The 24264-nt window shown below is 48.1% G+C and overlaps 12 protein-coding genes across 14 annotated transcripts; 6 read left to right on the plus strand and 6 right to left on the minus strand.

Annotated features, from left to right (window-relative positions):
- Positions 1-304: 304 nt before the first annotated feature.
- E1B28_001553 (uncharacterized protein) lies at positions 305-1242 on the minus strand. Its single transcript, XM_043147498.1, has one exon. The coding sequence runs from the start codon at positions 1096-1098 to the stop codon at positions 820-822; it is 279 nt and encodes a 92-aa protein (XP_043016208.1). The 5' UTR covers positions 1099-1242; the 3' UTR covers positions 305-819.
- On the minus strand, positions 1243-6200 carry E1B28_001554 (uncharacterized protein). The gene is made up of 10 exons (XM_043147499.1): positions 5588-6200; positions 5449-5519; positions 4550-5383; positions 4297-4489; positions 3302-4244; positions 3063-3233; positions 2689-3012; positions 2488-2631; positions 1977-2426; positions 1243-1917 (listed from the first exon to the last, which is right to left on the minus strand). The coding sequence occupies exons 1-10, from the start codon at positions 6077-6079 to the stop codon at positions 1637-1639; spliced, it is 3903 nt and encodes a 1300-aa protein (XP_043016209.1). The 5' UTR covers positions 6080-6200; the 3' UTR covers positions 1243-1636.
- Positions 6201-7549: 1349 nt separating this feature from the next.
- E1B28_001555 (uncharacterized protein) lies at positions 7550-10053 on the plus strand (the record flags this gene model as incomplete). Its single annotated transcript, XM_043147500.1, has 8 exons — positions 7550-7573; positions 7626-7861; positions 7924-8137; positions 8200-8425; positions 8478-8654; positions 8709-9006; positions 9062-9563; positions 9622-10053. 8 exons carry the CDS (start codon positions 7550-7552, stop codon positions 10051-10053), a joined length of 2109 nt encoding a protein of 702 aa, XP_043016210.1.
- A 392-nt stretch (positions 10054-10445) lies between these two features.
- On the plus strand, positions 10446-10891 carry E1B28_001556 (uncharacterized protein; the record flags this gene model as incomplete). The annotated part of the gene is made up of 3 exons (XM_043147501.1): positions 10446-10686; positions 10748-10807; positions 10860-10891. 3 exons carry the CDS (start codon positions 10446-10448, stop codon positions 10889-10891), a joined length of 333 nt encoding a protein of 110 aa, XP_043016211.1.
- Positions 10892-11003: 112 nt separating this feature from the next.
- On the plus strand, positions 11004-11703 carry E1B28_001557 (uncharacterized protein; the record flags this gene model as incomplete). The annotated part of the gene is made up of 2 exons (XM_043147502.1): positions 11004-11058; positions 11126-11703. The coding sequence occupies 2 exons, from the start codon at positions 11004-11006 to the stop codon at positions 11701-11703; spliced, it is 633 nt and encodes a 210-aa protein (XP_043016212.1).
- Positions 11704-11908: 205 nt separating this feature from the next.
- E1B28_001558 (uncharacterized protein) lies at positions 11909-12787 on the plus strand (the record flags this gene model as incomplete). The annotated part of the gene is made up of 4 exons (XM_043147503.1): positions 11909-12014; positions 12084-12155; positions 12217-12492; positions 12552-12787. 4 exons carry the CDS (start codon positions 11909-11911, stop codon positions 12785-12787), a joined length of 690 nt encoding a protein of 229 aa, XP_043016213.1.
- Positions 12788-12938: 151 nt separating this feature from the next.
- On the minus strand, positions 12939-15027 carry E1B28_001559 (uncharacterized protein). The gene is made up of 9 exons (XM_043147504.1): positions 14690-15027; positions 14602-14638; positions 14405-14538; positions 14311-14354; positions 13930-14254; positions 13824-13859; positions 13536-13769; positions 13365-13475; positions 12939-13309 (listed from the first exon to the last, which is right to left on the minus strand). Exons 1-9 carry the CDS (start codon positions 14795-14797, stop codon positions 13064-13066), a joined length of 1275 nt encoding a protein of 424 aa, XP_043016214.1. The 5' UTR covers positions 14798-15027; the 3' UTR covers positions 12939-13063.
- Positions 15028-15089: 62 nt separating this feature from the next.
- E1B28_001560 (uncharacterized protein) lies at positions 15090-15937 on the plus strand. Of its 3 annotated transcripts, none has more exons than XM_043147505.1 (4): positions 15090-15215; positions 15272-15322; positions 15382-15476; positions 15540-15937. In XM_043147505.1, exons 1-4 carry the CDS (start codon positions 15113-15115, stop codon positions 15816-15818), a joined length of 528 nt encoding a protein of 175 aa, XP_043016215.1. In that variant the 5' UTR covers positions 15090-15112; the 3' UTR covers positions 15819-15937. The 3 variants fall into 3 exon arrangements, with proteins under 3 accessions (XP_043016215.1, XP_043016217.1, XP_043016216.1); XM_043147507.1 differs by having other exon boundaries at positions 15090-15220; positions 15540-15899; XM_043147506.1 differs by having other exon boundaries at positions 15272-15476.
- E1B28_001561 (uncharacterized protein) lies at positions 15902-17288 on the minus strand (the record flags this gene model as incomplete). Its single annotated transcript, XM_043147508.1, has 2 exons — positions 16842-17288; positions 15902-16779 (listed from the first exon to the last, which is right to left on the minus strand). Exons 1-2 carry the CDS (start codon positions 17140-17142, stop codon positions 15902-15904), a joined length of 1179 nt encoding a protein of 392 aa, XP_043016218.1. The 5' UTR covers positions 17143-17288.
- An 81-nt stretch (positions 17289-17369) lies between these two features.
- Positions 17370-19846, minus strand: E1B28_001562 (uncharacterized protein). The gene is made up of 2 exons (XM_043147509.1): positions 19522-19846; positions 17370-19462 (listed from the first exon to the last, which is right to left on the minus strand). The coding sequence occupies exons 1-2, from the start codon at positions 19720-19722 to the stop codon at positions 18380-18382; spliced, it is 1284 nt and encodes a 427-aa protein (XP_043016219.1). The 5' UTR covers positions 19723-19846; the 3' UTR covers positions 17370-18379.
- A 94-nt stretch (positions 19847-19940) lies between these two features.
- Positions 19941-21727, minus strand: E1B28_001563 (uncharacterized protein; the record flags this gene model as incomplete). The annotated part of the gene is made up of 7 exons (XM_043147510.1): positions 19941-20782; positions 20835-20957; positions 21009-21059; positions 21116-21448; positions 21494-21551; positions 21606-21637; positions 21688-21727. The coding sequence occupies 7 exons, from the start codon at positions 21725-21727 to the stop codon at positions 19941-19943; spliced, it is 1479 nt and encodes a 492-aa protein (XP_043016220.1).
- A 184-nt stretch (positions 21728-21911) lies between these two features.
- Positions 21912-24139, plus strand: E1B28_001564 (uncharacterized protein; the record flags this gene model as incomplete). The annotated part of the gene is made up of 4 exons (XM_043147511.1): positions 21912-22098; positions 22169-22244; positions 22301-22451; positions 22514-24139. 4 exons carry the CDS (start codon positions 21912-21914, stop codon positions 24137-24139), a joined length of 2040 nt encoding a protein of 679 aa, XP_043016221.1.
- Positions 24140-24264: the final 125 nt, after the last annotated feature.

Genomic DNA, 24264 nt, shown 5'->3' on the forward strand with positions numbered 1-24264 from the left:
AAACTCGCCGGCCCTTAACAAACGTGCGACCGGGAAACTAGATGTCAATGACGATAAGGTCCAGTAAAATGTTTTAACCTTTGAGCATTACATGGGAGGTAGTGAAGAGTAATCGGCGACGCAGATCTGCACGAATTGTGATTGGCTGACTACGCTCGTCGGAGTAGAAGTAACTTGGATGAACAAAAGGTAAATTGGGCGCATTCAAAAGAAGGCTGTATGTACGAGCACCTGCACAACGAACGTTTGTACACGGCGAAATGGATGAGCACCGTGTACGTCGAGTTATCATACGCGCAGTTTTCCGGTGAGGACGACTCCCGAGGTGGAAGCACTCCCAGATAGAATTCCACTGAGGGACATAATATAACTTCTAGAAGCATAGACTCTAAATACGAGAACGTAAAGTACAAGTACTATTCGAATTGAACTTGGATCAAACTGCATCGATTTCATATAGTGATACCAAATATATCGGGTGTGAAATTCTGAAAGCTGTTGTACAACGATGCGATTGATCGTAGTGATGATGGGTGTAATGGAGTAAAGCGACAACAATGAAAGCGTGGTATAGAGATAGCATTGCAAGAGAAAAGTCACTGCCAACACTGATGATCCCGATGCCGGTGAATAGCGGCGGATGTGAAAGCTGTGATGTCGTTTGAAGGTGGTAGCCGAACACTCTTGAAGGGGTATATCGCGATGAAGAGTTAGGCCTGCAGGAAAGTTCCAGAGGTGAGGCAAGAGGTCAATACAGCTGCGGGGGGGCGGACCGACCAGAATGACGGGAAGGATACGTAGTGCGAGTAAAATCGGCGACTACTGCGCAACTGGCGAGTCCTTCATTCTGCCGCCTTCGACTGGCCCTCGACACGACCCGGTACCGTTCTTCCCCCCCGAAGAACGCTGCAACGTCGTCTGTGCCCCAACCTTGGTCCTCCTCGCCCTAGCCTTCTCTTCCGCCAGTCTTCTTGACTCTGTCCATAACTGAAGAGTGTATTCATGGATCGACCGAGAGTAATTTGAGATGGCCGATTCGACAGAGTCAGTGTTGGTAGAATCGTTCATATTGCGTGGGGGAAGACAGGCGACAGACATCGACTTGAATGAGGGGAATAAAAGGAGGCCGTAAAGTGAAACGAATAAGAGCAACAAGGAGAACAATCGAAATGGAGAGTCAATATATGAGCGGGGGTAAAGTAGAAACGGATCGGAGGGATTAAAAAATTTTGGGAATAAATAAACGAACAAGGAGCTTTATAGTCTTTTTTTGATGTTTACGCCGGATCATATGGACGAGTGGTGTAATAATGACTCCACCCGTAAGCGAGTCTCCACCTCCATTGTCCTTCCTAGTCATTTTCCCATGTCCCGAACCCGCAAGTTCTAGTATTGTGAACAGTGAAGAAGAACCATTCGAGAGTTGATTGTTGATTACCACGAAATAACCGGATATGTGGCACAAACGGCCAGACTGCCAGGGTCGCTGTGGGCCCACTGCACAGCGACCGCCAAAAGTAACCAGGGGGAATATTCACACTCCACTATGCACGGGATAAACAAATTCACAGTGTCCATTTCATTTCAATACAAGGCTCTCATGATCGAGTGGTCTCTGGACTTCGACGATAACGTTCTATGAAAAAACTGGCGAGGGCGTCCCTCCCGGGCCAATATCCAGAGTAACCTTCAGATCATGGTACTTCTGCAAATCCAACGCCTCTGAACGGCCAACTCCAGGCGTGTCGTTAGGCAGCCAGATTATCGGCGGTGGAGCAATCAACTCAGGAGCGTACAGAATTCCGGCCATCTCTTCTGCATGGTCGGCAAAAGGTAATGCTGGCAGGTGCGGTGGAGCATCAGGGTGTGTTTGTGCTGCTCGCTCCGTTCGTAACAAGTCATCCAAAGATTCCGTATCTTATAATTCAATTGGCGCGTTAGCAACATGCAATATGACGAAAAGTGATGAAACATACTCAGCGGTATCGGTCCTCTTGTACGTGAAGTAGATGGCATAACAGCCAAAGTCAAACTCATCATCTCCAGTACAGACGCCATTGACCCACGAGGTCTAGTTACACCAGACCGACTGCCCACCAAACTTGTACTCTCCTCATCTTCCATAATTGCTCGTTTAGTTCTAGCGGTCGAAAAGAATGTCTCCACAGAGTCCTTAGTGATATTGCTCAGAGTCTTCCGATCCGACATCCGAATACTCGTGAAGATCTCAATGAAGATGACCACAAACACAGCTACCCCAGCCAACACCCCACCTTCGATCCATAATCGACGGCTCAAGAAGATGAGTCCCACGAGTAAGGGTTGGAGAGCTAGAAGCGTCCCTAAACGACGTAAAAGCCAGATTTGGAGTAGCCCGCCGGTGCTAGCGTTAGGTGCGTATACATATCCAATTAAGAATCGGTGAGCTGTGAGTGGAGCGAATCAATGATCTAGCACACGTTTTTTACGCGAAGAAATGACTCTTACCGATGAGCGTTAGTAGCAATAATATTACAACAGCAGGTCCAATAAGCGGGAAAATCAAAGTAAACGCTGACGCAAACACAATGGCAAGAATGCAGGCGCCGGTCGCAGTAAACGAATCGGGCTGGTAGGTTCGTGGGTACACGGCTGTTAAGGAAGAAATGGGCGTCAAGTCATGAATGAGTTCGCGGGTGGCCGACTCACCTCGGAATCGTTGTCGAGGGGTAATTACGTATTTCTCCAGTCGAGTGACACGCCACAGTGTCACAGGCTGTAAAATGAGAATTCCGGGGAGGATGATAGCCACTTGAACCACAACAGCCATTACGACTGCGCTCATGTAGATCGAACCGTTCGCCACAGCTCGTGCGGGGTCGTTGTTGTTACTAAATGCCTGGATGCCGAAGAGAAGAGCACCAACTGTGACCAGCCATAATGCAGATACAATGGCGAGGAAATAGAAGGTTGCTTTGAACTTTTGGAGTTGACCCGCGGACACAGATATCGTTGCTCGTATTTCAGACGCCCCTGGTTCGGAGTCATTAGCGTCGAATCACAGTATAATCTTAAGAACTCACACAGAACGACACGAAGCCCAATATAGACGAAGAGGGAAATCGCAAATGCTGGAACGAACACCGTCACAATGCCAGCTGCTAGCCTATTCTCACTCCACAGTGTTTGTAAGAACGGGAGGTAATGAGAAAAATCAGGGGCTGTAGCCAACGCAAGGCCCGAAGCAGCAGTCACTGTGCAGAAGAATGGAGTAAAATCAGCTCCATAATGAAGTAACAGAAGTAAGGGGCCTCCCGCTTACATCCAGCAGCCAGTAAAACAGTAGCCACAAGGACAACTGCATAATAAACGCAATGATCCAACATGGTCCGCTCGTTTTGTAAGATGTCCCACCGCACGTCATCTTTACTGCGTCCCTCAATTACCTGCATCTTGGGTATGTGCCTCAAGCCCTGCCCAACAAACAACCACCCCTTGATCCTCACACCCTCTGCAATATCATTGTAACATTCTCTTTGAGCGTCGATAATGTCGACATTGATCTGTTTGAGCTTCGTTCGCCACACAGCAATGTCCGAATAGATCACCCCCAAATGATCATAGCTAATCCCATCCAGGGGGCGCACAAAGGGTTGAGAGTGTTGTAATCGCAAGTGAGGGGGTGGAACATCGTCAGGGGATTCGGGTCCGACTGTTTTGCGAAAAGGGAAGGTTTCGCGTTTAGACTGCGACTCCGAGCCCATTCTGAAAGACCGTCTCCTGAAGGATGGCCCAGCAGAACCAGTACCATTTACTGCACTTTGCATGATTTCATCCGGTGTCCCTTCCCTAGAAACGTCAACCCATTCTTCCTCCTCCAAGGTGTTCAATCCACCATCGGCAGATTCGGCATAGTTTGGTCCATATCTGCGAGGATCAGGGATTGGAAAGGAGCTCACAGATTCGGAGTCCTTGCCTAGCAACTCTAGTGTTCCCTGTCGCACATGGAGAGCACTACCGAGCGGGAATTGTCCTGAATGAGCGGAGTCTCGGTTAAGTTCTTGAAATCGAGAGCCGATGATCCTTGAATGAAACGTATCCGAGAAGCTGAGGCTTCTCTCTCTACCCTTTTCATAAGAAGTATCCGTAAAATGACCTCCGCTGACGCCGGAAACGCCACCAATCTTGTAGTAGTGAGAAGGTGCTACGAATGAAGTAGGTGCAAGGGATGATGCTGCGGGAGCTGGGTTCTTTGAACGCATTCGCTGGAACAAGAAATGGGTATCAAACCAGACATAAAACGATTCGGCTACTTACTCGGTGACCGAATTTCTTGGGTCGGCTGATGTATGGGCGCGAATCATCTGGAGGCGGAAAAGGCTCAGCATCATTCAATGAGGGTTCTGGAGTCGAAAGTTTGAAGGAATTGATGTATTTCGTTTCGGCAATTTCCAAATTTTCAAGTATCTCATCACGTTCTTCTATGAGTACAGCAAGGGCCTGGGTATCACTAGACGTCCTCAAGGGTCATTCCAAAGCCTTGAACAATTGCGACAAATGTCGAACGCACCAAACAGAGAATATTCCGTTGATATCGACCTCCAACTTCGACTTCTCCTTATCATCCAGCAGTTCCATATTTTCTCTCCTGCGATCAGATCTCGAGCTGCTACCATTCCCATTCCCATGACCGCGTGAGCGCGAACGCATGGTGCCTTGTCGACTGTCATTTTCCAGAGAAGAGCTCAACCCTGACTTCAACACGAAATCTTTCAGTCGTTTCTCGCCCCAACCTGAAAAACCAGGTGCATCCTTCGCGCTAAGCCATGCTAAATCCTTCCCTTGACATTTTCCCTCCAGCCACCTTTTTCGATATGCAGCGAGTTTGTTAAATTCTTTCGTGATCTTGAACAACGCAGGAAGCAAGGCAAGAACCGCAACGAATACTGTCAACACGATGATTCGCGGTCGGATGTTCAACGGGTCGGAGGAATTATCAGCACGTTTGGTGAGGATATGATTGTCAGAGGTAGTCATGAGGTTCGTGGTGCTAATGCTCCCACGATCGAGTTCTTGTAACAATCGCAACAGACTGAGGTCTTGTAGGGCAGAATATGAACCTCCAAACACGGCCGTGCTCGGTTGCTGCGCGAGACAAGTCGTTTCGATAAGGTATAGTGGGAGTGCTCCGCCTAATCCAAGAACAGTCCATCCCAAAACAATCAGAAATGCAATCCAAAGAGCGCGTTGGCTAAGTTGGCCGTCGGACGGAAAATGTTCTTTGTCGTCCGTGACGGAGCGACCAAATTTCTTCACGTCATCATCATCTGCTAGGTCGGGTACGAGAGGAACATGGGGGGAAAGCCAGGCAAAGAACCCGGAACCGAGTGGTTTCGGTCGTAGACTGGTGAAAACGGGGGGGAAAAGGTAAGAGTTCGGTTCAGTTCAGAAAGAAAAGTGGCAACGCACTCTTGTTGAACAAACCACTCCCTGACCGCATAAATCTGTCTGAAACGCGGTCGTAAAATGGCAAATAAGAGCTGTTTAGTGCATGTAATGTTGAACGCTGAGTAATGTTCCTGTTCAACCAAAACGATTACATACGTACCCAAATAAGTAAACCGATGGCACCGGGAACGATGAGAGACGCTATCAAACCGTCTGATTGCGCGTCCAGACCTCCTCCAATGCAAACTGGGGTATGGCTTTGAACTTGACCGGTATCCGGGAGCGATGTACCAGTCGTAGACGACGAAGACGCGCCAGAAGTTGTCGAAGGGGGAGGTAAAGATGTAACCGATGTTACAATAGACTGTGAAAACAAGGTAATCGTGGAAGATGCAGATGTGAATAGCGAAACTGGGATGGCGGTGGTGAATGTTGTGGTAAATATTCCTCCTACTCCGGTTCCAGGCGTTCCTGCACTAGATGGGGGACCCAAATGCGACGAGGAAGTCGAAGTTGGATTTTCTGTGCCGGGAGGTATAAATGTGGAGCCTCCAGATGTTGTCCACCAATTTTGTTGAATACTTCCTGTCTCGATGGTAGTTCTGGGATGTAGTGAATGTATACGATTAGGTCGTTCGTCCAAGTTCGTCATATTTCGTTACTGCAAAGAGGGCAACGGAAGAACCGTTTGGAGGGTATCGTTATGGTATCTGAGAAAAGGAAAGTGAACGTCAGAAATTCTCACTTGGTAAACTACAGTGGTACTAGGAGCGTGAGAATCTGGCTACTTCTTCGGGCCGGCCTAACAACCTTGTTCGAAATGGTCCAATGGAGGTGAGACTGAGTTGCAGCTTGCAGTACTTACTTTTTAAATTCTCAATGGCTACCACCAAGTAGGGCTCTCCGGTCATAGCGGCTCCACCCGCGGACATCATAGGCATAACTTTCCTGCAAAGACACACCCCTGACACTCGCACTCAACTTGCAGGGGACCACGGGAATGCCGTTGGCTACTTACTATGAGAACGAAGAGCCGTCCAAGGAGATTTCTAATGATAATATACGAGCCAATCAAAGGTCATAGTGTTTCGACAAATTGTACACAGAGAAAAGTAAAAAACAAGTCCCAAGAGACGACCACGAAAACGGCCTTGATGATGCTTGATCAAACGATCAACTAGGAACGAATTTATTGGGATCGGTTTCAAGTGGTACGAAGATGTGGAAAAGCGCACCCGAATCCTCACAAAAACCTTGCCAAGATATGTTATGACTGTGACTCGACCCTATAGGAACCATCCTTTTCTAGTACAAGCTTCGAGTGGCCGCTGACCCAAGGAGGAGGCGTGTGTTGTGGTTCCGAAGGAAGAGCCTCGTTTTTCTTCTTTTTGTGGAAAACCTTCCCCGACTGTCCTGACATTTCCTCAGCGTTTGTTTTGCTCGGTATGCACCCCATAAGTACAACTTGGCAGACAGGTAGCTGGAGAGTTCATCAATAGGTGGCGGAGAAATGGGTGTGGACGGCGTACTGACACTAGGATGAAAGGAAAGGAAAGGGTGTGATATCAGGTTGCAAGTTGGGGTTGGGGCTTGAATCCACAGTGTGCTTATTATAGTGTGCTTATTATATTGTGACCGGGGAAGTCTATGGGTCTACTGTATGCCCCCATAGACGCGGTAACGACTGGTAACGCCATGAAACAAAGGTTGACGCCAACTTTGATGGGATCTCCTGATAGGTCGATAGGAACTGGATTTTCGGAGTGTCCTGTGTAGGATGCAAGCAATTTCACCAAGATACCAAACCTTGAGTAGAGTTTGTACCAGCCACGTTCCAAAAGTAGAACCCAAGTCGTAACGGGACACAGACCGACGAGGTCAATCCAATAGCTTGCACCATCATCAAGTTAACATTGGCACTAGGGCAGACCAATCGCACAGATGGCCCGAAAGCTGTCGGCGGGAGTCTGGAAGGGTCTAGGGGGTCTAGACCATCGAGTTGGGGAGAAAGACGCGGCGCGTGAGAGATCAAAAACTGCCGGGTTGCGGTCCGGCGTAGGCTACGTGTTACACGTGGTCATCGACGCGAGCTTGTTAGCGACTGCGTCGCCCTTCGTCGACGATGTCAAGCTCGACGCTGAAACAGGTGAGCTCATCGCGTAATGCAGTTTCCAGAACGATTGCTAAGCTCCTTCTAGCCACCGACATTACAACAATCACAGACCAATGCTTTACTCTCCCTCCTCAATCTCAATAACCCCCCTGACATTACATCCTCTTCAACGTCCAAACCCTCTTCTTCGGGTGTCTCAACCCCAACGCCCCCTGGCCCTCCGGTCTTCAAAATTCTGGTGCTAGATCAACAAACGAAAGATGTTTTAGCTACTGTTCTACGGGTTCAAGATCTGCGCGACGTCGGCGTAACTTTACATGTGTGCGTCTTATATCTGCACTCATACTCCACAGCATATCCATCACGCTGTACAATCACCACAGGCAACTTCATTCGGCACGCTCACCTCTTCCCGATGTTCCTGCCGTTTACTTTGTTTCCCCGACCCTTGTCAATATACGCAGAATAGCAGAGGATTTGCGCAAGAACTTGTACGAGTCTTACCATTTCAATTTTGTGGAACCGCTTCCTCGACATCTCCTCGAAGAACTGGCAGCATCAATTGCTCAGGACGGCACAGAAGAGTACATTGAACAGGTATGCATCCAATAACGATTCATGTGGCTTCGTACAACTGACCTGACCTTCTTTGCAAAAAGGTCATCGATCAGTATCTGTCATTTATTGCTCCTTCGCCATCCCTCTTTTCGCTCTTACCCCCGTCCGCATCAACTCTGTCCCAGTCGTCAACTCCTGCTCCTTCCAACCCCACAACACCAAATTCGACGTACACAATCTTAAACTCTCCAACGTCAACCGAGCAGGAAATAGAGAACGAGATCGAGCGTGTCGCCAGCGGTCTCTTCAGTGTAGTTGTTACCATGGGTATTTGGATGCTCACTATGATTAAAGATCTAAGTTCAATTCCCTAAACTAGGTCATGTACCGTTCATCCGAGCTCCAAAAGGCAACGCTGCTGAAATGGTTGCTAGAAAGCTAGAAACAAACATTCGAGACGCACTGATATCACCGCGTTCATACTCTTCTACCGCGATCCAGCCCCCGTCGCTCTTCTCTCAAGATTCGACGGGTCTGTCTACTCTACAGCGCCCTCGTATGTTGTTTTTCTGTGTAAGCATTACCTCATGACATGCTTAACTATCGTTAGTTCTACTCATTCTCGACCGCAACATTGATCTTATCTCAACCCTCTCCCACGGTTGGACCTACCAAGCCCTCGTCTCCGACTGCCTTGAAATCAAACTTAATCGCGTCAAAATCACACATCAACCTCAGCCCAAATCCTACGACCTGGATGCGAAGGACTTCTTTTGGGCCAAGAATGCTGCGAACCCATTCCCACAAGTGGCAGAGGATATTGATCTGGAATTGAACAAATATAAGCAAGACGCAGCGGAGATCACGAGAAGCACGGGGGTTAGCGATGTGAACGATATCGCCCAGTTGTGAGTCTCCCAGAACGATTAATGTCTGTTTACCGGGTCCAATACTTGGATGCAGGGACCTCACGACCAACGCCGCGCATTTAAAGACCGCAATTACACAGCTACCAGAGTTAACAGCAAGGAAAGCCATACTAGACACGCATATGAACATCGCAACCGCGCTTTTGGAACAGATCAAGAAGCGAGGTCTTGATGAGCTCTTTAGCACCGAAGAAGCCATAAACAAGCAAACGCTTGCAATGATCCTGGAAGCACTTCGATCCAAACGACCAGACGGCGACTTTACGGCGGAGGATAAACTGCGTTTGGTGTTGGTGTTCTACTTGTCGCACCCCGACAATGCCTTGAGTAAAGAGGACATTGGGGAGTTGGAAAAGGAATTGAAGAGTGCTGGTGCTGACATATCAGCATTCGAATATGTGAGGAGAACGAGAGAGATTTCGAGGATGACGCTCTCGGTAAGTACAGGTGGTACGAATACCCCGCTTGGCGGCAACGCGGGGCACGGGACGACAGGAGGGGAGTTATTCAAAGGGTTTAGTGTGTTTGGTAACAAGGTACGACCATATGACGAGTTAAGGACAATATTGGGTATTCACTCACTTATTTCTGAAGCTCACCGACCGTCTGAAGGAAGGGGGTTTGGACCATCTTATCTCTGGCGTGAAGAATTTCCTACCTGCGAATAAATTACTACCTATCACGCGGTTGACGGAGGCTTTAATGGACTCGTCCGCAGCGTCAAACCATTCCCTCGCTGAGACGGACGAGTATCTGTTCTTAGATCCTAGAGCCCCCAAACATCAAAATGCTGGCCTTCCGGGCGCTGCTAGTGGAAGTGGACAAGGTCCGACCAGGGCGAGGAGAATGGCTTTCAATGAGAGTATTGTGTTCGTCGTTGGCGGTGCGGGATACGTAGAGTACGGAAACCTGGAGGAATGGGCGGCGAAGACGGGGAAGAGAGTCACGTACGGCGGGACAGAGATTGTGGATCCTGGGGGCTTTGTGAAGGTTTTGGAAGGGCTAGGAAAGGCTCAGGGTGGGTAATACATATTCTAGCTTTGTTGTGGTCTTCCCCTCTGTAGAACCTTATCATGGAGGTCGACGCTGTGACGGACAGAAAAGTGGCAGTGAAACAATTTCTTCGGCAGACGCCTTATCCTCATTCGCGGTTTGGCCTAGATCTCAGGTTATTGTCGCCAGCTCTTCATGATCTAGATATGAATCCTTGAGGTGCGAACACCCTTGCGGATGGGAATGAAGAGACACGGGATTTAGCGATCTGTCTGGAAGCTGCGTTGCGCGAGGAGTTCACCCGTTTCAGTGTTCGATGACCGTTGAACTGGCACGTGTTTCAACGCCGTGCACAAACACTCCTATCCTCCTTCTTATCGTTCACCTTCTCGCAGCCTCTATTGCCTTACACAATTGACGCCAATATGGGTACCCCTACGGCTTACAACACCAATCTATGGTCTCTACCAGGCATTTGGCTCACCGACGACGAGCGGCGGGAGGACTCCGAACTGTCCTACCTGCTAGCTTCTGGCATGGCCTCAGAAATCGCCTCAAAGCTCCCTCGCAACTTATATCGTGTACACCAAGTCGACAAAGTCTTTTTGTTTCCCAATCTCGACAACACGGATGACAAAATAAACTTAAACTGCAAACTTCTTCTCGGTCAGTCGCGTTCTTGACCGACTATGCGACTATGCGACTTGTTGTTGACCGTGATCTTCAGTATCCTTTAGAACAAAGAGAATTATGTTCATAGACCGAAAGTGCCAATGCGTATTTCAAAGTATTCGAACGTCTCAAACCATCCAGATCTCAACTTAACGATGAATCTGTAGGACGAATGGCCCACCTTAACCCTCCCGTGTAAAAGGCACTAGTTCGGCATATATCGAAAACAGATGTCTTATCATACAGTGAGTACCTCCCACGAGAAGGTCGTTTCTTAGCCCCAATGTCAATGTTTTAGCCGGAATTGCTACATGGCAAGACACCATTCGATCTGGATCTCTGCCCGCCACCGTATTCTCAACGAAGGTAAGTGCTCGTGAGATATTATTCACCTGTTGTATGCTGATATCCGACACTTCTTTCTCTCCTGCAGTACAGGAAACCCTCCAAGCTGCTTGCGAGCTGCCACAAACCTCTTACACCATTACACCTGAAATTTTCTGTATTGACAATGATCTCAACATCCAGACAGTTTCCGAATGGGATATCATTAACTCATTTCAAAATACCATGACGCAAATCATATACGGTTCCAGCGCGGAGATATTTGCTGTAGTTGCAGCCAACTTTGATCCCAGTAAGGCCGCTGCAGTGGAGAAAATGGGCAAAAAGATCAAGGACAATCTCAAGAAGTCTGGTGTTCCCCGAATCATTATCTCCTCTCACACTCCCACAAATAGCGACATAAAATTACGACTTTGCGAAATAGAAAGGGTGTTGGACTCTCCAACCTTGGCACTCAGTGGGACACTGGAAAATCATACCCCTCTCAACCACCTTCCTAGTTCATCAGCTGATCCTGGTAGACCCAAAAGCGCAATTACCCGTTGCCAATATGCTGCTCATCTATGTTCCAGCCACGACATCACCATCAACTCTATATACATATCTATGGAGTTGGTTGACCTTTCCTTGCTGCATATGCACAGGCTGGTAGAGTCAAAACTGTGAATGGTAGAACATCATGGCTTGCAGCACAGGCTATACTGAAAATTGCTTTGATCCATGAATTGGCCCATTTCTTGGTGAGGGTAGCAAGTGCCAGTGATTCAATTCAGTCTTTTTCCAGCATGCAAATTTCTTCCTAACCACCGTTCAATAGATTCATGGGAGTGAGAATCAAACACCTAAAGTAGAAATCAGTAACTCTTGGATTATGTGGGAGATGTTGGACGATGTTTCAGGGGATGGGCAGCCTGACCCTGGGTACATGGTGGAAGTTCAATGGTTGGGACATAGATCTGAGCTGGTTTTTGACATGGGTAAGTCAAATTGTCACTTTGAGACAGTGTCAACTTTGTTCATCTCATCTTTCTTGCTATACTCTGTAGATGGCAATCTATGTATATTTGTTCCAAAGATTCTATCCAGTCCTGTTTTCAAGCCAGAAGCTTGGGAAAATGGTGAGTTATATTTAGAGATGCACAACCTTAACTAACTACCACCCTCTGAATGACTCTGCAGCACCAGAAGCAAAAAAAGGGAAAAACATATCAAACAGCCCTTCTCTGGGCTCTAGGAAACTGTTAAGCCTGGCTGAGCAGCTTGCCTGCCACCCCAGCGAGCTCGAGTCAGATGTAGATGATGAAAGCGTACTACAGGATAAGAAGGTTCAGGATGTTGAAAAAGAGTTTGAATTTGAGATTGGGAAACCTGTAGTTCCAGTTGTGCCTGGCTTCCTCATCGGAGACAAGGTACTGAAAGAGTTTCTGCTCACACTTCCAAGGTGCAATCTGCAATGTGAGTATCATTGACATGCACATGGTTTCTATCTTTGCTTCAATTCACCATTTGTCAAGTGTTTACTACTTCATCTGATCAGACTGAATTCACCCTTCGGGGCCGGTCTTCATTCTGGAAGACGAACAAAACACCACCGCCACCACCCTTCGAACCACCCTTGCAACCATCTCCTGTTCTAATGACCAGTGGAGGCCTATTCAACCGTCCAGGGATGGAACCAGTCACTCTCCTCCACAAGTCACTGGTACGACGGGACGTATTGTACGTCGACTATAGTGGTCGGCGACCATAGTTGGACTGTAGTGGTCTGGCTTTACACCGACCCTGGACCGTGGTGGATGCGACCGGAATTCCACACAAGCTTTGTTTGCATAGAATACTCAACTTGTGTCGGCGTCTGGCAGTTTCGACTCTACTAGCTTATCGCATGTCGTCTCGATAAACCCCCAAATAACCATTCATAGAGCTCATATTATGTCTTGATAGATAGATACCTTAATGGATATAACTGAATTGGACTCGAATCAAAATAAGCGTTCCCATTGCAATTGATGATTGTTGACAAACCTCATAATTTTGTGTGTTGTTCCACGAAGACCCCATTATCGTGTAGTTTCTGGAATGAAGCCTCTATAACATCCCGAACGTCATAATTCCACACAGGTTCCCATTGCCCCCGTAGAAGTGCCTCTGTCTCGTTTGCGTCAAATCCTCCAGGACCATAGTTATCATAGATCTCCGCCGCCTTCGTACTTCTTCCTAGAACATCATTCGCACGAGGAGGACGGATCTCATTATAGTGAGCGAGAATCCGCTGGGCAGGATTGGTTAACTTCCTGTTTGCGTCCTTCAGAACGATATGTGCTCACATTAAGATTGCTCTTGTTGGTTTGCGGATGAGTAAGAAGCCTAGTGAGAACATAAACATCTTCAAATCCTTGGCCGACACCGGCACCTAAATGGGGAAGCATTGCGTGCGCCTTTGATTCCCATCGACTATGAGAGTAGGTTTGCAAAAAGAGCCATAGATGAACACTTACCGCATCACCCACCAAAACCACCCTCTCACGAACGTAACTCTGTAAGGGGGGTATACAAGCGTGGATCGACCATTTACTTGGATTTTTGAGGTGATCGACGATGATCTGTCCGTCTGGACCCCAGTCTGCGAAGTTGGACTTTAGTTCTTCGTGGGTAACGGCTTGGACCCAGGGCATAGGCAGTTGTGGGCCTTTGGGCAAGTCATGTTGTGCTACAAAAGCTACGAAGTTGATCTGCTCGGAGTGTATGGTTTAGCCCTTTTTCATAGAATCAAGCGTACGACATACCACCGTATTCTTCATGATGGGGAAACAGATGATGTGCTATAGGTTGCAAAAAACAAAAGAAGATTGATGGAACACCCACCGACCCGAATCAGGTAAAAGAGCGTACCTTTCCAATACCAATGACATTCGTGGGTCGAACTGAGAGATCCGTTTGAATGCCTGCATGAACAAGGTCCTCGAGAGGGACCAAACCGCGATAAGCGACGGTGTTGGTGAAAACCAATGACTGAGTATTCTCTCCCACGACAAACTTCCGAGTGGCACTTCGAATCCCATCCGCTCCAATGACGATGTCAGCGTCGTACGTTGTATTGTCCGCAAAATGGATTCTAGTGAGACCTGACTTCAAGGTAGATATGGAGGTACATCGCTTGTTGAATTGAGTGATGGAGGGATCTAGAAGGCTGATCAACGCATCTAGGCATGCAGGTCTGGGATGCATCTGTCAGCTCACGAACAAGAGGCACTGAAGCGCGCAAAAGTATACCTGTATATACCCAATCCTAAATTCGTTGTATTCGTCGTTTCATACTGCAAATCCCAGTCAACGACCGCCTGGAATAGAATAGGACAGGACTTACATCGAAAACGAGCTTGTGCGGAGCATAGCCTTCAACGAACTTGAACAGTCGTTGTACCGGTTTGTCTTCACCAGAACGAGCAAGAATAGCAGGAAGAACACCAAGACCTTCTAAAGCTCGTATAGCGTTGGGACCTTTTTGAAAGCCAAGTCGATGTGAGAACTTTGAGTGTTTCCAGGGCAATGATTTCCTCTCACCAAAGCCAACCCCTGCGCCCACTTCTTCGAACTTGTGCTATTGAAGAAGATTAGAATGTCTATTGGAGAGTACTAACGCATCACGCACCGCTGCTTCGAACACTTTGACCGATATACCAGCTTTTGACAGCGGATAAGCAGTAGCAAGTCCGCATAGTCCCCCGCCTACAATCGCAACAGTGAAGTCCTTCGGCATCAGAGATGGGGTAAGAATGTGGTCATTCCATGCAGTCGGTATTCGCTGCTTTTATAGTATCCTATGATGCATTGAATTTCTCCCAGCAGGTCCCAGGACTGGGAGAGGGTCATACTCCGCCAGAAAGATGACACCCGGCGGCCAAGTGGGCTAAGCGACGTGGTGGCGACTCATGTTTTCTTGTGGCGTCCATGTAGGTAGGCCTACCGACCAACAATCTTGTCCTTGGCATTCTACCCATACTGTATATCAAAAAAAAATTGAAAAGGTGGCAAGTAGATAAGATAAGATCGTTGTTGCTTCCCGTTCCGATCCATGAACAAGCTCTTGTTCTCGACCATAGAAGTGACTCGACAGGCGTTCTTCCGCTCACCATTATCGTTTGCGATAGTCAATCTCAAGCCGATAGTTCCCGGACGTGAGGTTACCTCGATTCTTGTAATGGATGAATCAACGCTCAATTCTGTATTTTAGATGTTCTTGTCATTCCAACCAGGCCTGTTCCAAGATTTACCGACTTGAACGGTGCCCAAACCTGCCTCATATACGCCTTATTCGTTAAATGATACTGATCTTTCTGACAGAGTCGGAACTCGCGTCACTCATGACATCCGTTCAGCGTGTTGGTAGAGTCATCGAGCGTGCATACGGGGCAGATGCACTAACAATAGCGTGTCAAGTAAAGGCTCTTTCTTCTCCACAATTGGATCTTTGATTTTTTCTCATGATCTTCGAACTACAGGACGGAAAAGCGGCTGGACAAAGCGTACCACACGTTCATTTTCATATACTTCCACGGAAAGCGTCCGGCGATCGATTCTCAGATAACAACGACGCAGTCTATCCTGAATTAGAGAAGGCTGGAGGAGCTTTGGCGACAGATTTTGCTCAGCAGGGAGCAGAGACAGGATTGGGATTCCAACCACTCAGAGTAGATGCTGACGATAGTCGACCGCCTAGAACACCGGATGAGATGGAACGAGAAGCAAACTGGCTTAAAGGATTCTTTCAGGAGACATAGTATAAGACATATCAGAACACAATCTAGAAGATATCTTGTAAGTAGGTCCAGCATAGACAAGTATAAGCAGTAGTAAGTACAATCTATGGGTACGTGTATACAGTAAATTCACCTTCGTACAATCTAGATGCGAGACCGCTATCCGTGAGGAAAGGGCTCCAGTCTCCGTACAGATGTATGTTTCGTAACATGGGGAAGGCCCCTCTGAATAGGGTATCGAAATGACCATCCAGGAGCCCCCAAGTGGCAGTAGTATCACTCAGCATCTCGTTAGGATATGCGTGAAGACCAATGGTTTCGACAACGCTGTTTTCTTCAGAGAAAAACGGCGGAAGGGTAAAGAAGATGTAGTAGTTGAGCTCTCTGAGATTGGGGCAAGACTGAACACAAGGGCCAACGAGATCCCTCTGAAGGAAGCTCAGATGCTTCCCAAACTCCACCGTCTCTAACTGTTCCCCGTACTTTTCCCATACCGTCGACAAGCTGGGAAGATTGAGAGCGCCGATGATGAGATGAGATAGGGACGGAAGGGACCAGCGGTAAGTAAGCTGGTATGCAATATGTGCAGTAAGCGTCGCTACAGAAACCGTGTTTAGTTTAGGGAGATGGATGGCATGGCTAGCGGAAAACTGCGTTCGCGGACCAAACCCTCCTAGGTGGAGGTACTCGATATTTGGGGAGTCGCGGAGAACAATTGTTAGGGAATTGATACCACCAGTTCGTTCCGCTTCCACGTTATAGTTCCACTCCAGTCGCTTCAAAGAGGGCAACGGAAGGGAGTCAGCTTCGAACTCGAAACGTGGGATGTCTACGGGAGCTTGCCATCCAGGGGATGTGAATAGGCGAGGTCGAACAAGTACCTCCACTTGACTGCAATGTTTCAAGATCTCTACGGACGTCAACGGGTTGGAACAATGCGTAGGGGTTGTGGTAGACTGATAAGGCAACACCACACGACGCACTGAAAGGATGGATGGGTGAGTTACTCCGATAAGATGCACAGGTGAACGGAAGCCTGCTCACCAAACTTAGAATAGCCATCACAATCATGACCATCCTCCGGTATGCACAGAGCCTTCTTCAGAGCCTTCTGCGCTGGTCCAATCCGGACATCTCTGTACAAGAACTCCTTTGTTAAGAGATGCCAGTCCCTGCAGACTAAGACCAGACTACGCTTCATGCGCAGAATGAGTTCTTCCTCGATGGATTGAGAATTGGAAAAGGGCCGGTAGGTCGTTGAGAAAGCATTTCGGGTCGGATGTAATGTAGCCCAGTAGAAGACCTCGAGCCAAAGCTCGGGTGGGAGAAGGGAATGCGAAGACATAGGGCGGTGATTTGCTATGCGCCAGTCTCGTTCATTTTTATATCGTGTTGCGACCAGTCCGAACGTCAAGAACTAAAGTTAGGTGCTGATACTCTGGAGAAATGCTATAAGTGGCTCGAGTACTTACATAAATTGAATTGCCAGAACAACAAGAACGACCACGGGCCGATACACAGCCCCGACCCGTGGCCAGACTCTAATCTGTGAGGTTCATTCCGTACGTCCCTCTTTTTGTATCTCACCCTGTGCTCCTGTGTTGACATAGAACACAGAACATCGTACTCCCTCTCTGCTCTCCATGCCCAACAAGATCACTACCCAATCCCACTCTCCTACTCTTGCGGTTCCACCACAAAACTCCCCGATTCCCCAGACATCCACGGCTTCACTTACCGCGCCTTCTAATTCACGAAGATGGGTCTGTAACGATTAACTCTCAACCACCCTTGATGGCGTTATTCGAGATCGGAGCCGCTTAGTCTCTGGGCTACTACCACAGTAGGCTGATTGGATAGATTAGACGTACACCAGGGTCCTTCAGCATCCTCCGAGGGGTCCAAGACGGATGATAATAATATCCAGATCCCGCCGTGCGACGGCCAAACACAACAGCTTGACTTCAGTTCTCAAAAATTCTCAAAAACGAATACATTGCTAATTGGGTGTAACTGAGAAGAGTTGAAACAGCCTGGTCACGGCATTTCAGGCGGGAGAAGAAACCTGACAGCATCATCCATTCGTTATCACCCAAATTTCCAAAAATTGCGTCGGTGTTTGTGCCGTCCCAACGGGAAATTTCCTGTATTGATCTCCTCCCGCTGTACCAATCTTATCTTCTGTCCCATTCCTTGGGTGGAATATGCCGTTACTCTCTTGCTCGTCTTATTACCGGTATAACATTCAGAGTATGTATACCCCGAATTTCTAGGAAACATTTCCAATATCCGAGGCCAGGTTCCTATACTATGTCCGACAGTTCTGGGTGTGGATGTATCCCTAGCAAACATGCGAGAGGATGACAGGCAGAGGATGGAGAATATCCTCACCTCTCGGGAGGGATTATACGCGACGATGAAAGCAACGATGAAACGATGTTCGTTCGCTCTCCAACGAGTCTTTGTCTCGAGTTTTTGATTACACTAATAAGAGAGTGGTGAGGGTAAATATGTCGTGGCTACATGTGCGATAGATATACTAAATAATAGATACACATCCTTGAGAAGATTCTTCCAAAAATTCATTCAGTGTCATGCCAGTCAGCATCCAAAACCCTGATTCCTCTTCTCCCAAGCCTCCTCCTCCACTCTCTCATTTCACCCTGTAAGCCAGCCTCTTGAGCTCTCACACCGACACCTTTTCTCAACCACCGAACGTCCCTTGCCCTCACCGCCTTGAGAGAAGGTAGATAGGGTAAAATCCGACACAACAACGACCATGTTTCTGCGTTCGGCCGGGTGATCGACAAAATCTCCAACGGATGTACTTTTTGCAGGATCAATTGAGGGATAGGATTTTCCAACGACAAATGCCGAAGATGGGGGCATGTGATTAAGGTGTCCGCGGGAGAAGGGTGTAGCCTTGTCGGCCAGGACTTCGGTGATAATAGTAAGAGGGAACGAAGACTGATACCGTGAGTGGAGATAAAACGACTGTTCAAAGATCCAGGTATATCGTCAGATGGTGTTATCGTTAACTTTGTCAATGATGGTAGAGGAGAGATGAGTAGAGAGGACAAGAGATGGGAGAAGTGGAGTGTCGATAAGAGGGTAAGAATACGGAGACGTGGAAGGTTCAATGGTAGGCACAATGAGCATTCCATCGACGTTTCGTTAGTGATAAGCAGGTCATCGAACCCCCACGTGTCTGGGTCCGATCCTTGGCCTATGATTTCGAGCTCTTCAAGATTGACACAATTTCGTAGTAGTTCGACTATAGGTTCTTGACAAGGGGTGGAGCGCTGCTGTGGGACGTAGCTAATCCCACTGAGGGACCGCAGATAAAAGACTCCGGGTCGTTCTGTAAGTGCTGTCATCGCACGTTTGCTCATAACGAATGACGGATTCATAGAGAAGCGGCTGAGGAATGGTAACAACGGAAATAAGTCTGTCAATAGACCGTCGAGGAGTACTGCTTGATTCCTGCCGGTATAGGGTATTTCGGACAGGTCGAGGGTTTGCACCCAACGTGCTGGCGCAGAATAAGGTATTCGACGTATAGAATCCCATTTAGCGTCTGCTTCATGAATGCGTTTGCAAAGTTTCTCGAAAGTCTCCAAATCGTGTATTTTAACCCGAGAATAGAGTAAAGGAAGAGCTATTTCCTAATGAGATTCCCCAGCAATGAGCCTTGAGAATGCAATGAACGATACTGAACACGTACTTTGAAGTTCTGCGACGTTTTTACCAGCGACCAAAGTGTAGTCCTGCCGCCCTCCATACTCGCAAGATATTGAAAAACATGGGTCCAAACCTCCGAAGGGAGAATGACGGGTTTGCTGGGTAGTAGTAACGGTAATAGAAGTAGTCGACCTGCACAAGTTTCGTATGGACGGGGATTCAGTAGGGTGGTGACACTGGGCATAGTGAAGGGGGTTGATAAAGAGGATAAAAGCCTATTGTACGTCCCTTTTATAACGTGTGAAGTGAGAGATACAAGATAGATATTAGTATTGATATCACTGTGTCATGGTGAGAGAAGGCGGAAATCACCCGACTGTCCCGGGCTCAGAGCGGAAATTGACGGTCACAAATTAGGTAACTACTACCCCCTTCTGCAAACTACAAAAGTCTTCTACGCAACTATGAAGGGTTCAAGATATCTCCAATTTCATCCATAAACTTGTCATAATCATCTTTTTTCTTCAGTTTCGCCTCCTCAACTTTGATATTCTTTCCAAGAGTTTCCTTTGACGGTATTCCGAACTGGTTCTGGATCGTGCTTAGCAAGTCTGGCCGAGGGGGTTCAGCTTCTGCCGATATCTCCTCCTCCTCATCACCGTCGGCAGATGTAACACCTGGTGCAGCATTCACTCTGGGTGGTGCCGCGGCACGCTTTCGCTTCAACGACGTTGGTACAAAGGCGGTAGCCTCCTTTTTAAAGTCTCTGAGTTCGGGTTCCGCGGAGATTGTAGCTGACGAAGATGGCCCGTTAGGGCCAAGTGCACCAGACAGGGATGGTCTCGCGGGCAATGAGGGATGTAGTGACAGCTTGCTTGCTCGGTGCGCTTGGTAAGTTTGGTGAGGAATAGAAGAGAGCGGATCCTGCATGGCTGAAGCAGACTTTTGACGCGGATAAAAGCCTGGGGGCGGTGGCATCGACGGTCGGAAGCCTGTAGGAGGAAATGGAGGAGTGACAAAACCAGGTGGAAAAGGCGGAAAGGTCGATAAACCGCCAGTGGGTGGCGGTGGCGGCGGAAAGCCAGCAGGGAAGCCAGGTGGAAGGGGCGGAACACCAGCAGAAAATCCTATTGGAGGTGGTGGAGGGACTCCTGCGGGAAATCCTTGCGGTGGTGGTGGTGGTAATGGAGGCATTCCAGTTGGAAATCCTGGAGGTATTAAAGAAACTCCGGCCGGAGGTAAACTAGGAGGAAGGGGAGACGAATCGGCATCGCTTGAAGGTGGGAATGGTATGTCCTCATTGTCTACCGTGCTTCAAGTGAGCCTTAATCAAAACAAAGAATAGTGGATTCTTACCTTCAACAGGTTCTTCTCCTGGTGGCAACCCCTTGGGCATAGGTATATCATCATCATCATTTACCGTCTCCTCGAAGCCAGGAACTCCTGGTGGTGGACCTTCAGGCATAGCAATATCGTCATCTAGGTATACTATCAGCTTGAAACGAACCATAGAGAGTCAGTGACACGCACCCTCACCCTCACTTTCTTCTGCTTCAGAATCTACTTCACCCGGTAACAAAGCTGATGAAAAGGTTTGCGTTGGAATAGATGGTCTTCATTGACAGAAGCAAGCTTACGCCTTTCCGCATATGGCATTCCAGGGGGTGCCACACCGTACGGATTCATGACTGGATCATAATATATGCTTCGTTCTGGGTGTCGAGGAAGACCATTTTTCTTGAAGAGATTGCGCTTCTGTGGTAAGACGATTTCTTCCTCGGACTTCCCGCCCTCATTCTTGCCACGTCGCTGTCGAAAGACTAATCGGCGTTGGTCTGGGTGTTCTTTAACGTATTCTTCCTTTTTGTTGTTGATGTTCTCCAGTTCTGCTTTGAGGCTTTTCAGACGGCTTGCCTCGTCAGCAGATGGCTTCTCTAGCGCTTCAAGCCTTTCGATTTCATCCTGGAGGTCTATAACGCGTTAGTAAAACTCAACGCTATCAGGGAAAGTAATACCTGAAGTATCTTTTTTCACTAGCGCGAAATCTCTGGCTTTCGAACGCTCTGTTTTATTCTACTGCACAAATAGAATATGAGCAATGCGTGACATAAGTTCAACATTACTCGCCTTTTTGAGTTCCTTCTTCCTCTGCGCTTTCCCTAAAAAGCGAGTGAACACTGGAATAAATGACTTCGGCGATTTTACTGACGAAATGCATCTGCTGGATTGAGAGTTTTGCCTTTCCCCATGGTAAGACTTGCCAGAGCCGGTACGGTACCGCGCACGTGCTAAAGACGAGCTATGGGGAGCAAAACAGAGTCATGTCATAGCTGACTTCTGTGGTCGCCCTTCCCACCGGTAGGGCTCCCCGACGTCCTCCACGACGTCTAACACGCACAGGGTTGGATCTTATCATCGTTGTCATTCCGTTGCATGTTGTCCGAGTCGATGGCAGCAGCTCCAACTTCTCAGGCTACGTCTCCGACGAAGATGGGTTCGACGCAGTCGTTGAATCACCTTCTGAACTTTACACTCCCTCCTCGGCAGTCTCGACCTCCTCCTAGTCTTCCTCGACGGAGTAGAAAGACGAACAATCAATATGGAGTATGGAATAAGGAACGTGAGTACAAACAAGTACCGATAAAGTGACCGCCTATCTTAAACATATCTCTCGATTCGATGTCGTCCAGGATTCGTCAATGCGCAGTACCGTTTCGTCATGAATCCCATGGGTGATTATACTGTACATTTCGCAGATCCAGATATGTCAGTCTACTTTTATGATCAATACGCGATCTTCATCTTACTCGAGCACCTGATAGATTCTTCCAGTGGAATGATATCTTGCAAGTCATCATACCCCGCTCTTCAGCGCTGGCGTCTGCTGCAGCGAACGAGGAATATGAAGGACATACATCATGCCCTATTTGCCTTTCTGCTCCCAATGCGCCGAGGATGACCAAATGTGGACACGTTCGTGCAGTCTCTCTATTTTGAGTGCTACCTGTCTTCGCTAAATCTGAAAGGCTTCACAGATATTTTGTTTTCCATGTATCCTTCACTATCTCAATACTTCAGAAAACAAATGGGCAAGATGTCCAATTTGCTTCGACTCTGTAACCTCGGCACAGTTGAAGAGCGTCAAATGGTTCGATGGGCCCGTTTCCTCTAATCTTAACGACACGCCACCAGGCACATCCACTTCTTCCAGTTCGGCTTCCAGCGGTCCTCGCGACTCTTCTCCTCGAGTAGGGGCCACCCTGTCTATGCGACTCATTCAACGACCACAGATTACCACACTCGCTCTTCCACGTTCTCATACATGGCCCTCGGATCTTTTACACCCTCACCAAGCTCCTTTTCATTTCCTTCCTGACATCTACATTTATGCCAAATTTATGCTTGCCACACCCGATATGCTCGTTTCCGACTTGACTAAAGACCTGGACGACCTCACTGTTGAGAAACGCATTCTAGCCGGCATGAATGATGACCTTGGAGTGTTGTTCATAGACGCGGCCGAAGTCAAGGTTCGGAATCAGATTGCAAAGGCCACTGCCTTGCACACACCTGCTCTCCGGGAAAGAATTGAAAAGGCAACACGAGATCTTCGCGAAATCGAAGGTCGTTTCACATATCGCGAGCGACGTAGAATCGAGGAAGCCTCCAAGGCGGAAAGGAATGATTCGGTACCCTATGATGAAGGTATTCCACAAGAACTCCTTTCTCTCAAGTTTGGATCTATCACACCCACTCTACCTGCTACTCCAAACAATCCGGCGACGCCTCCAACCAATTCGAAACGCAATAATTTGAATAATTCTCGTTTAATCCCCAAGCAACGACGAAACGTGAATCCTCCGCCTCCCTCTACGTCGACTTATTATTACTATCAGGCCGCTTCCGGACTTCCTCTGTATCTTCACCCGCTCGATATCCGTATTCTGCTATCCCACTTCAGCAGTTATGCCTCATTCCCAGATAATATCACTATCCGCGTGGAAGCCCTGTCTGAGGGCACAGTCAATGATGATCTTCGTAAGCGATGCAAATATCTCGCGCACATACCAGAAGGTGCAGATGTCGTTTTTGTTGAGGCTAATCTCGACGACGTGGTCGGTAAAGAGGGGTTGAAGAACTTTGAGGGTGCGTTGAAGATGCGAAAGTTGAGGAGACGTGATAAGGGGAGGAAGGATGAGAGGGCGAGGGCGAGGGCTGAAGAAAGAGAAAAAGAGAAACGGGAGTCTGAAGCTGCTATAGAGTGGAGGTTTACACCGTCTGCGATGTCGACTGAATTTGTGAGTCGGGCAACCGATGAAGACGTGGTTGTGGCGGATGGTTCGTTCCCTGGATTTGAGGAGTCGTTGACACGTGCATCGACGACGATGCCGAGTTCCCGACCACAACAACAGGAGCAGCAGAGAGCATCTGGGGTATGGGGATCGAGAAGTTTTGCATCTGCTTTACATTCAAATACTCCTCCGCTTCCACCCAGGAATGGCGGAAGTGCGTCTAGACCACGACAGATAGAGGAGGATGAATGGGAGATGGACATTGCATGGCATGAATTGGAACAACGAAGTAATGGTGATAATGGTGGGAGGAGGAAGAGAAGCAACAAACTTGTCGTTTTGGGCGGTGGTGGTGGTAGGAGACGGTGAGTGGAAGAATTAGAGAACGCTTTATCTGTTATTTTGTTCGACTTATACACTATCGTGTTATTATATGAGGGGAGGCAATCGCAAATCACATCTGTAGTACTAGTGGTATCTAACAATACAAATCA

Source organism: Marasmius oreades, chromosome 1 (assembly GCF_018924745.1).
Source record: "Marasmius oreades isolate 03SP1 chromosome 1, whole genome shotgun sequence".
Lineage (NCBI taxonomy): Eukaryota > Fungi > Basidiomycota > Agaricomycetes > Agaricales > Marasmiaceae > Marasmius > Marasmius oreades.

Bases quoted from the DNA above. Each gene is read 5' to 3' on its own strand.
- E1B28_001560 (XM_043147505.1), top strand. From the start codon at position 15,113: ATGAACAAGCTCTTGTTCTCGACCATAGAAGTGACTCGACAGGCGTTC. The intron at 15,216-15,271 runs GTGAGGTTACCT...TCTGTATTTTAG, and splicing joins CAAGCCGATAGTTCCCGGAC to ATGTTCTTGTCATTCCAACC. The intron at 15,477-15,539 runs GTAAAGGCTCTT...TTCGAACTACAG, and splicing joins CACTAACAATAGCGTGTCAA to GACGGAAAAGCGGCTGGACA.
- E1B28_001559 (XM_043147504.1), bottom strand. From the start codon at position 14,797: ATGCCGAAGGACTTCACTGTTGCGATTGTAGGCGGGGGACTATGCGGA. The intron at 14,355-14,404 runs GTAAGTCCTGTC...TGGGATTTGCAG, and splicing joins CGCACAAGCTCGTTTTCGAT to TATGAAACGACGAATACAAC. The intron at 14,255-14,310 runs GTATACTTTTGC...GATGCATCCCAG, and splicing joins TTAGGATTGGGTATATACAG to ACCTGCATGCCTAGATGCGT.
- E1B28_001553 (XM_043147498.1), bottom strand. From the start codon at position 1,098: ATGTCTGTCGCCTGTCTTCCCCCACGCAATATGAACGATTCTACCAAC.
- E1B28_001554 (XM_043147499.1), bottom strand. From the start codon at position 6,079: ATGACGAACTTGGACGAACGACCTAATCGTATACATTCACTACATCCC. The intron at 4,245-4,296 runs GTAAGTAGCCGA...TTCTTGTTCCAG, and splicing joins CCAAGAAATTCGGTCACCGA to CGAATGCGTTCAAAGAACCC. The intron at 2,427-2,487 runs GTAAGAGTCATT...CTCCACTCACAG, and splicing joins ATTGCTACTAACGCTCATCG to CTCACCGATTCTTAATTGGA.
- E1B28_001562 (XM_043147509.1), bottom strand. From the start codon at position 19,722: ATGCCCAGTGTCACCACCCTACTGAATCCCCGTCCATACGAAACTTGT. The intron at 19,463-19,521 runs GTACGTGTTCAG...GAATCTCATTAG, and splicing joins AAACGTCGCAGAACTTCAAA to GAAATAGCTCTTCCTTTACT.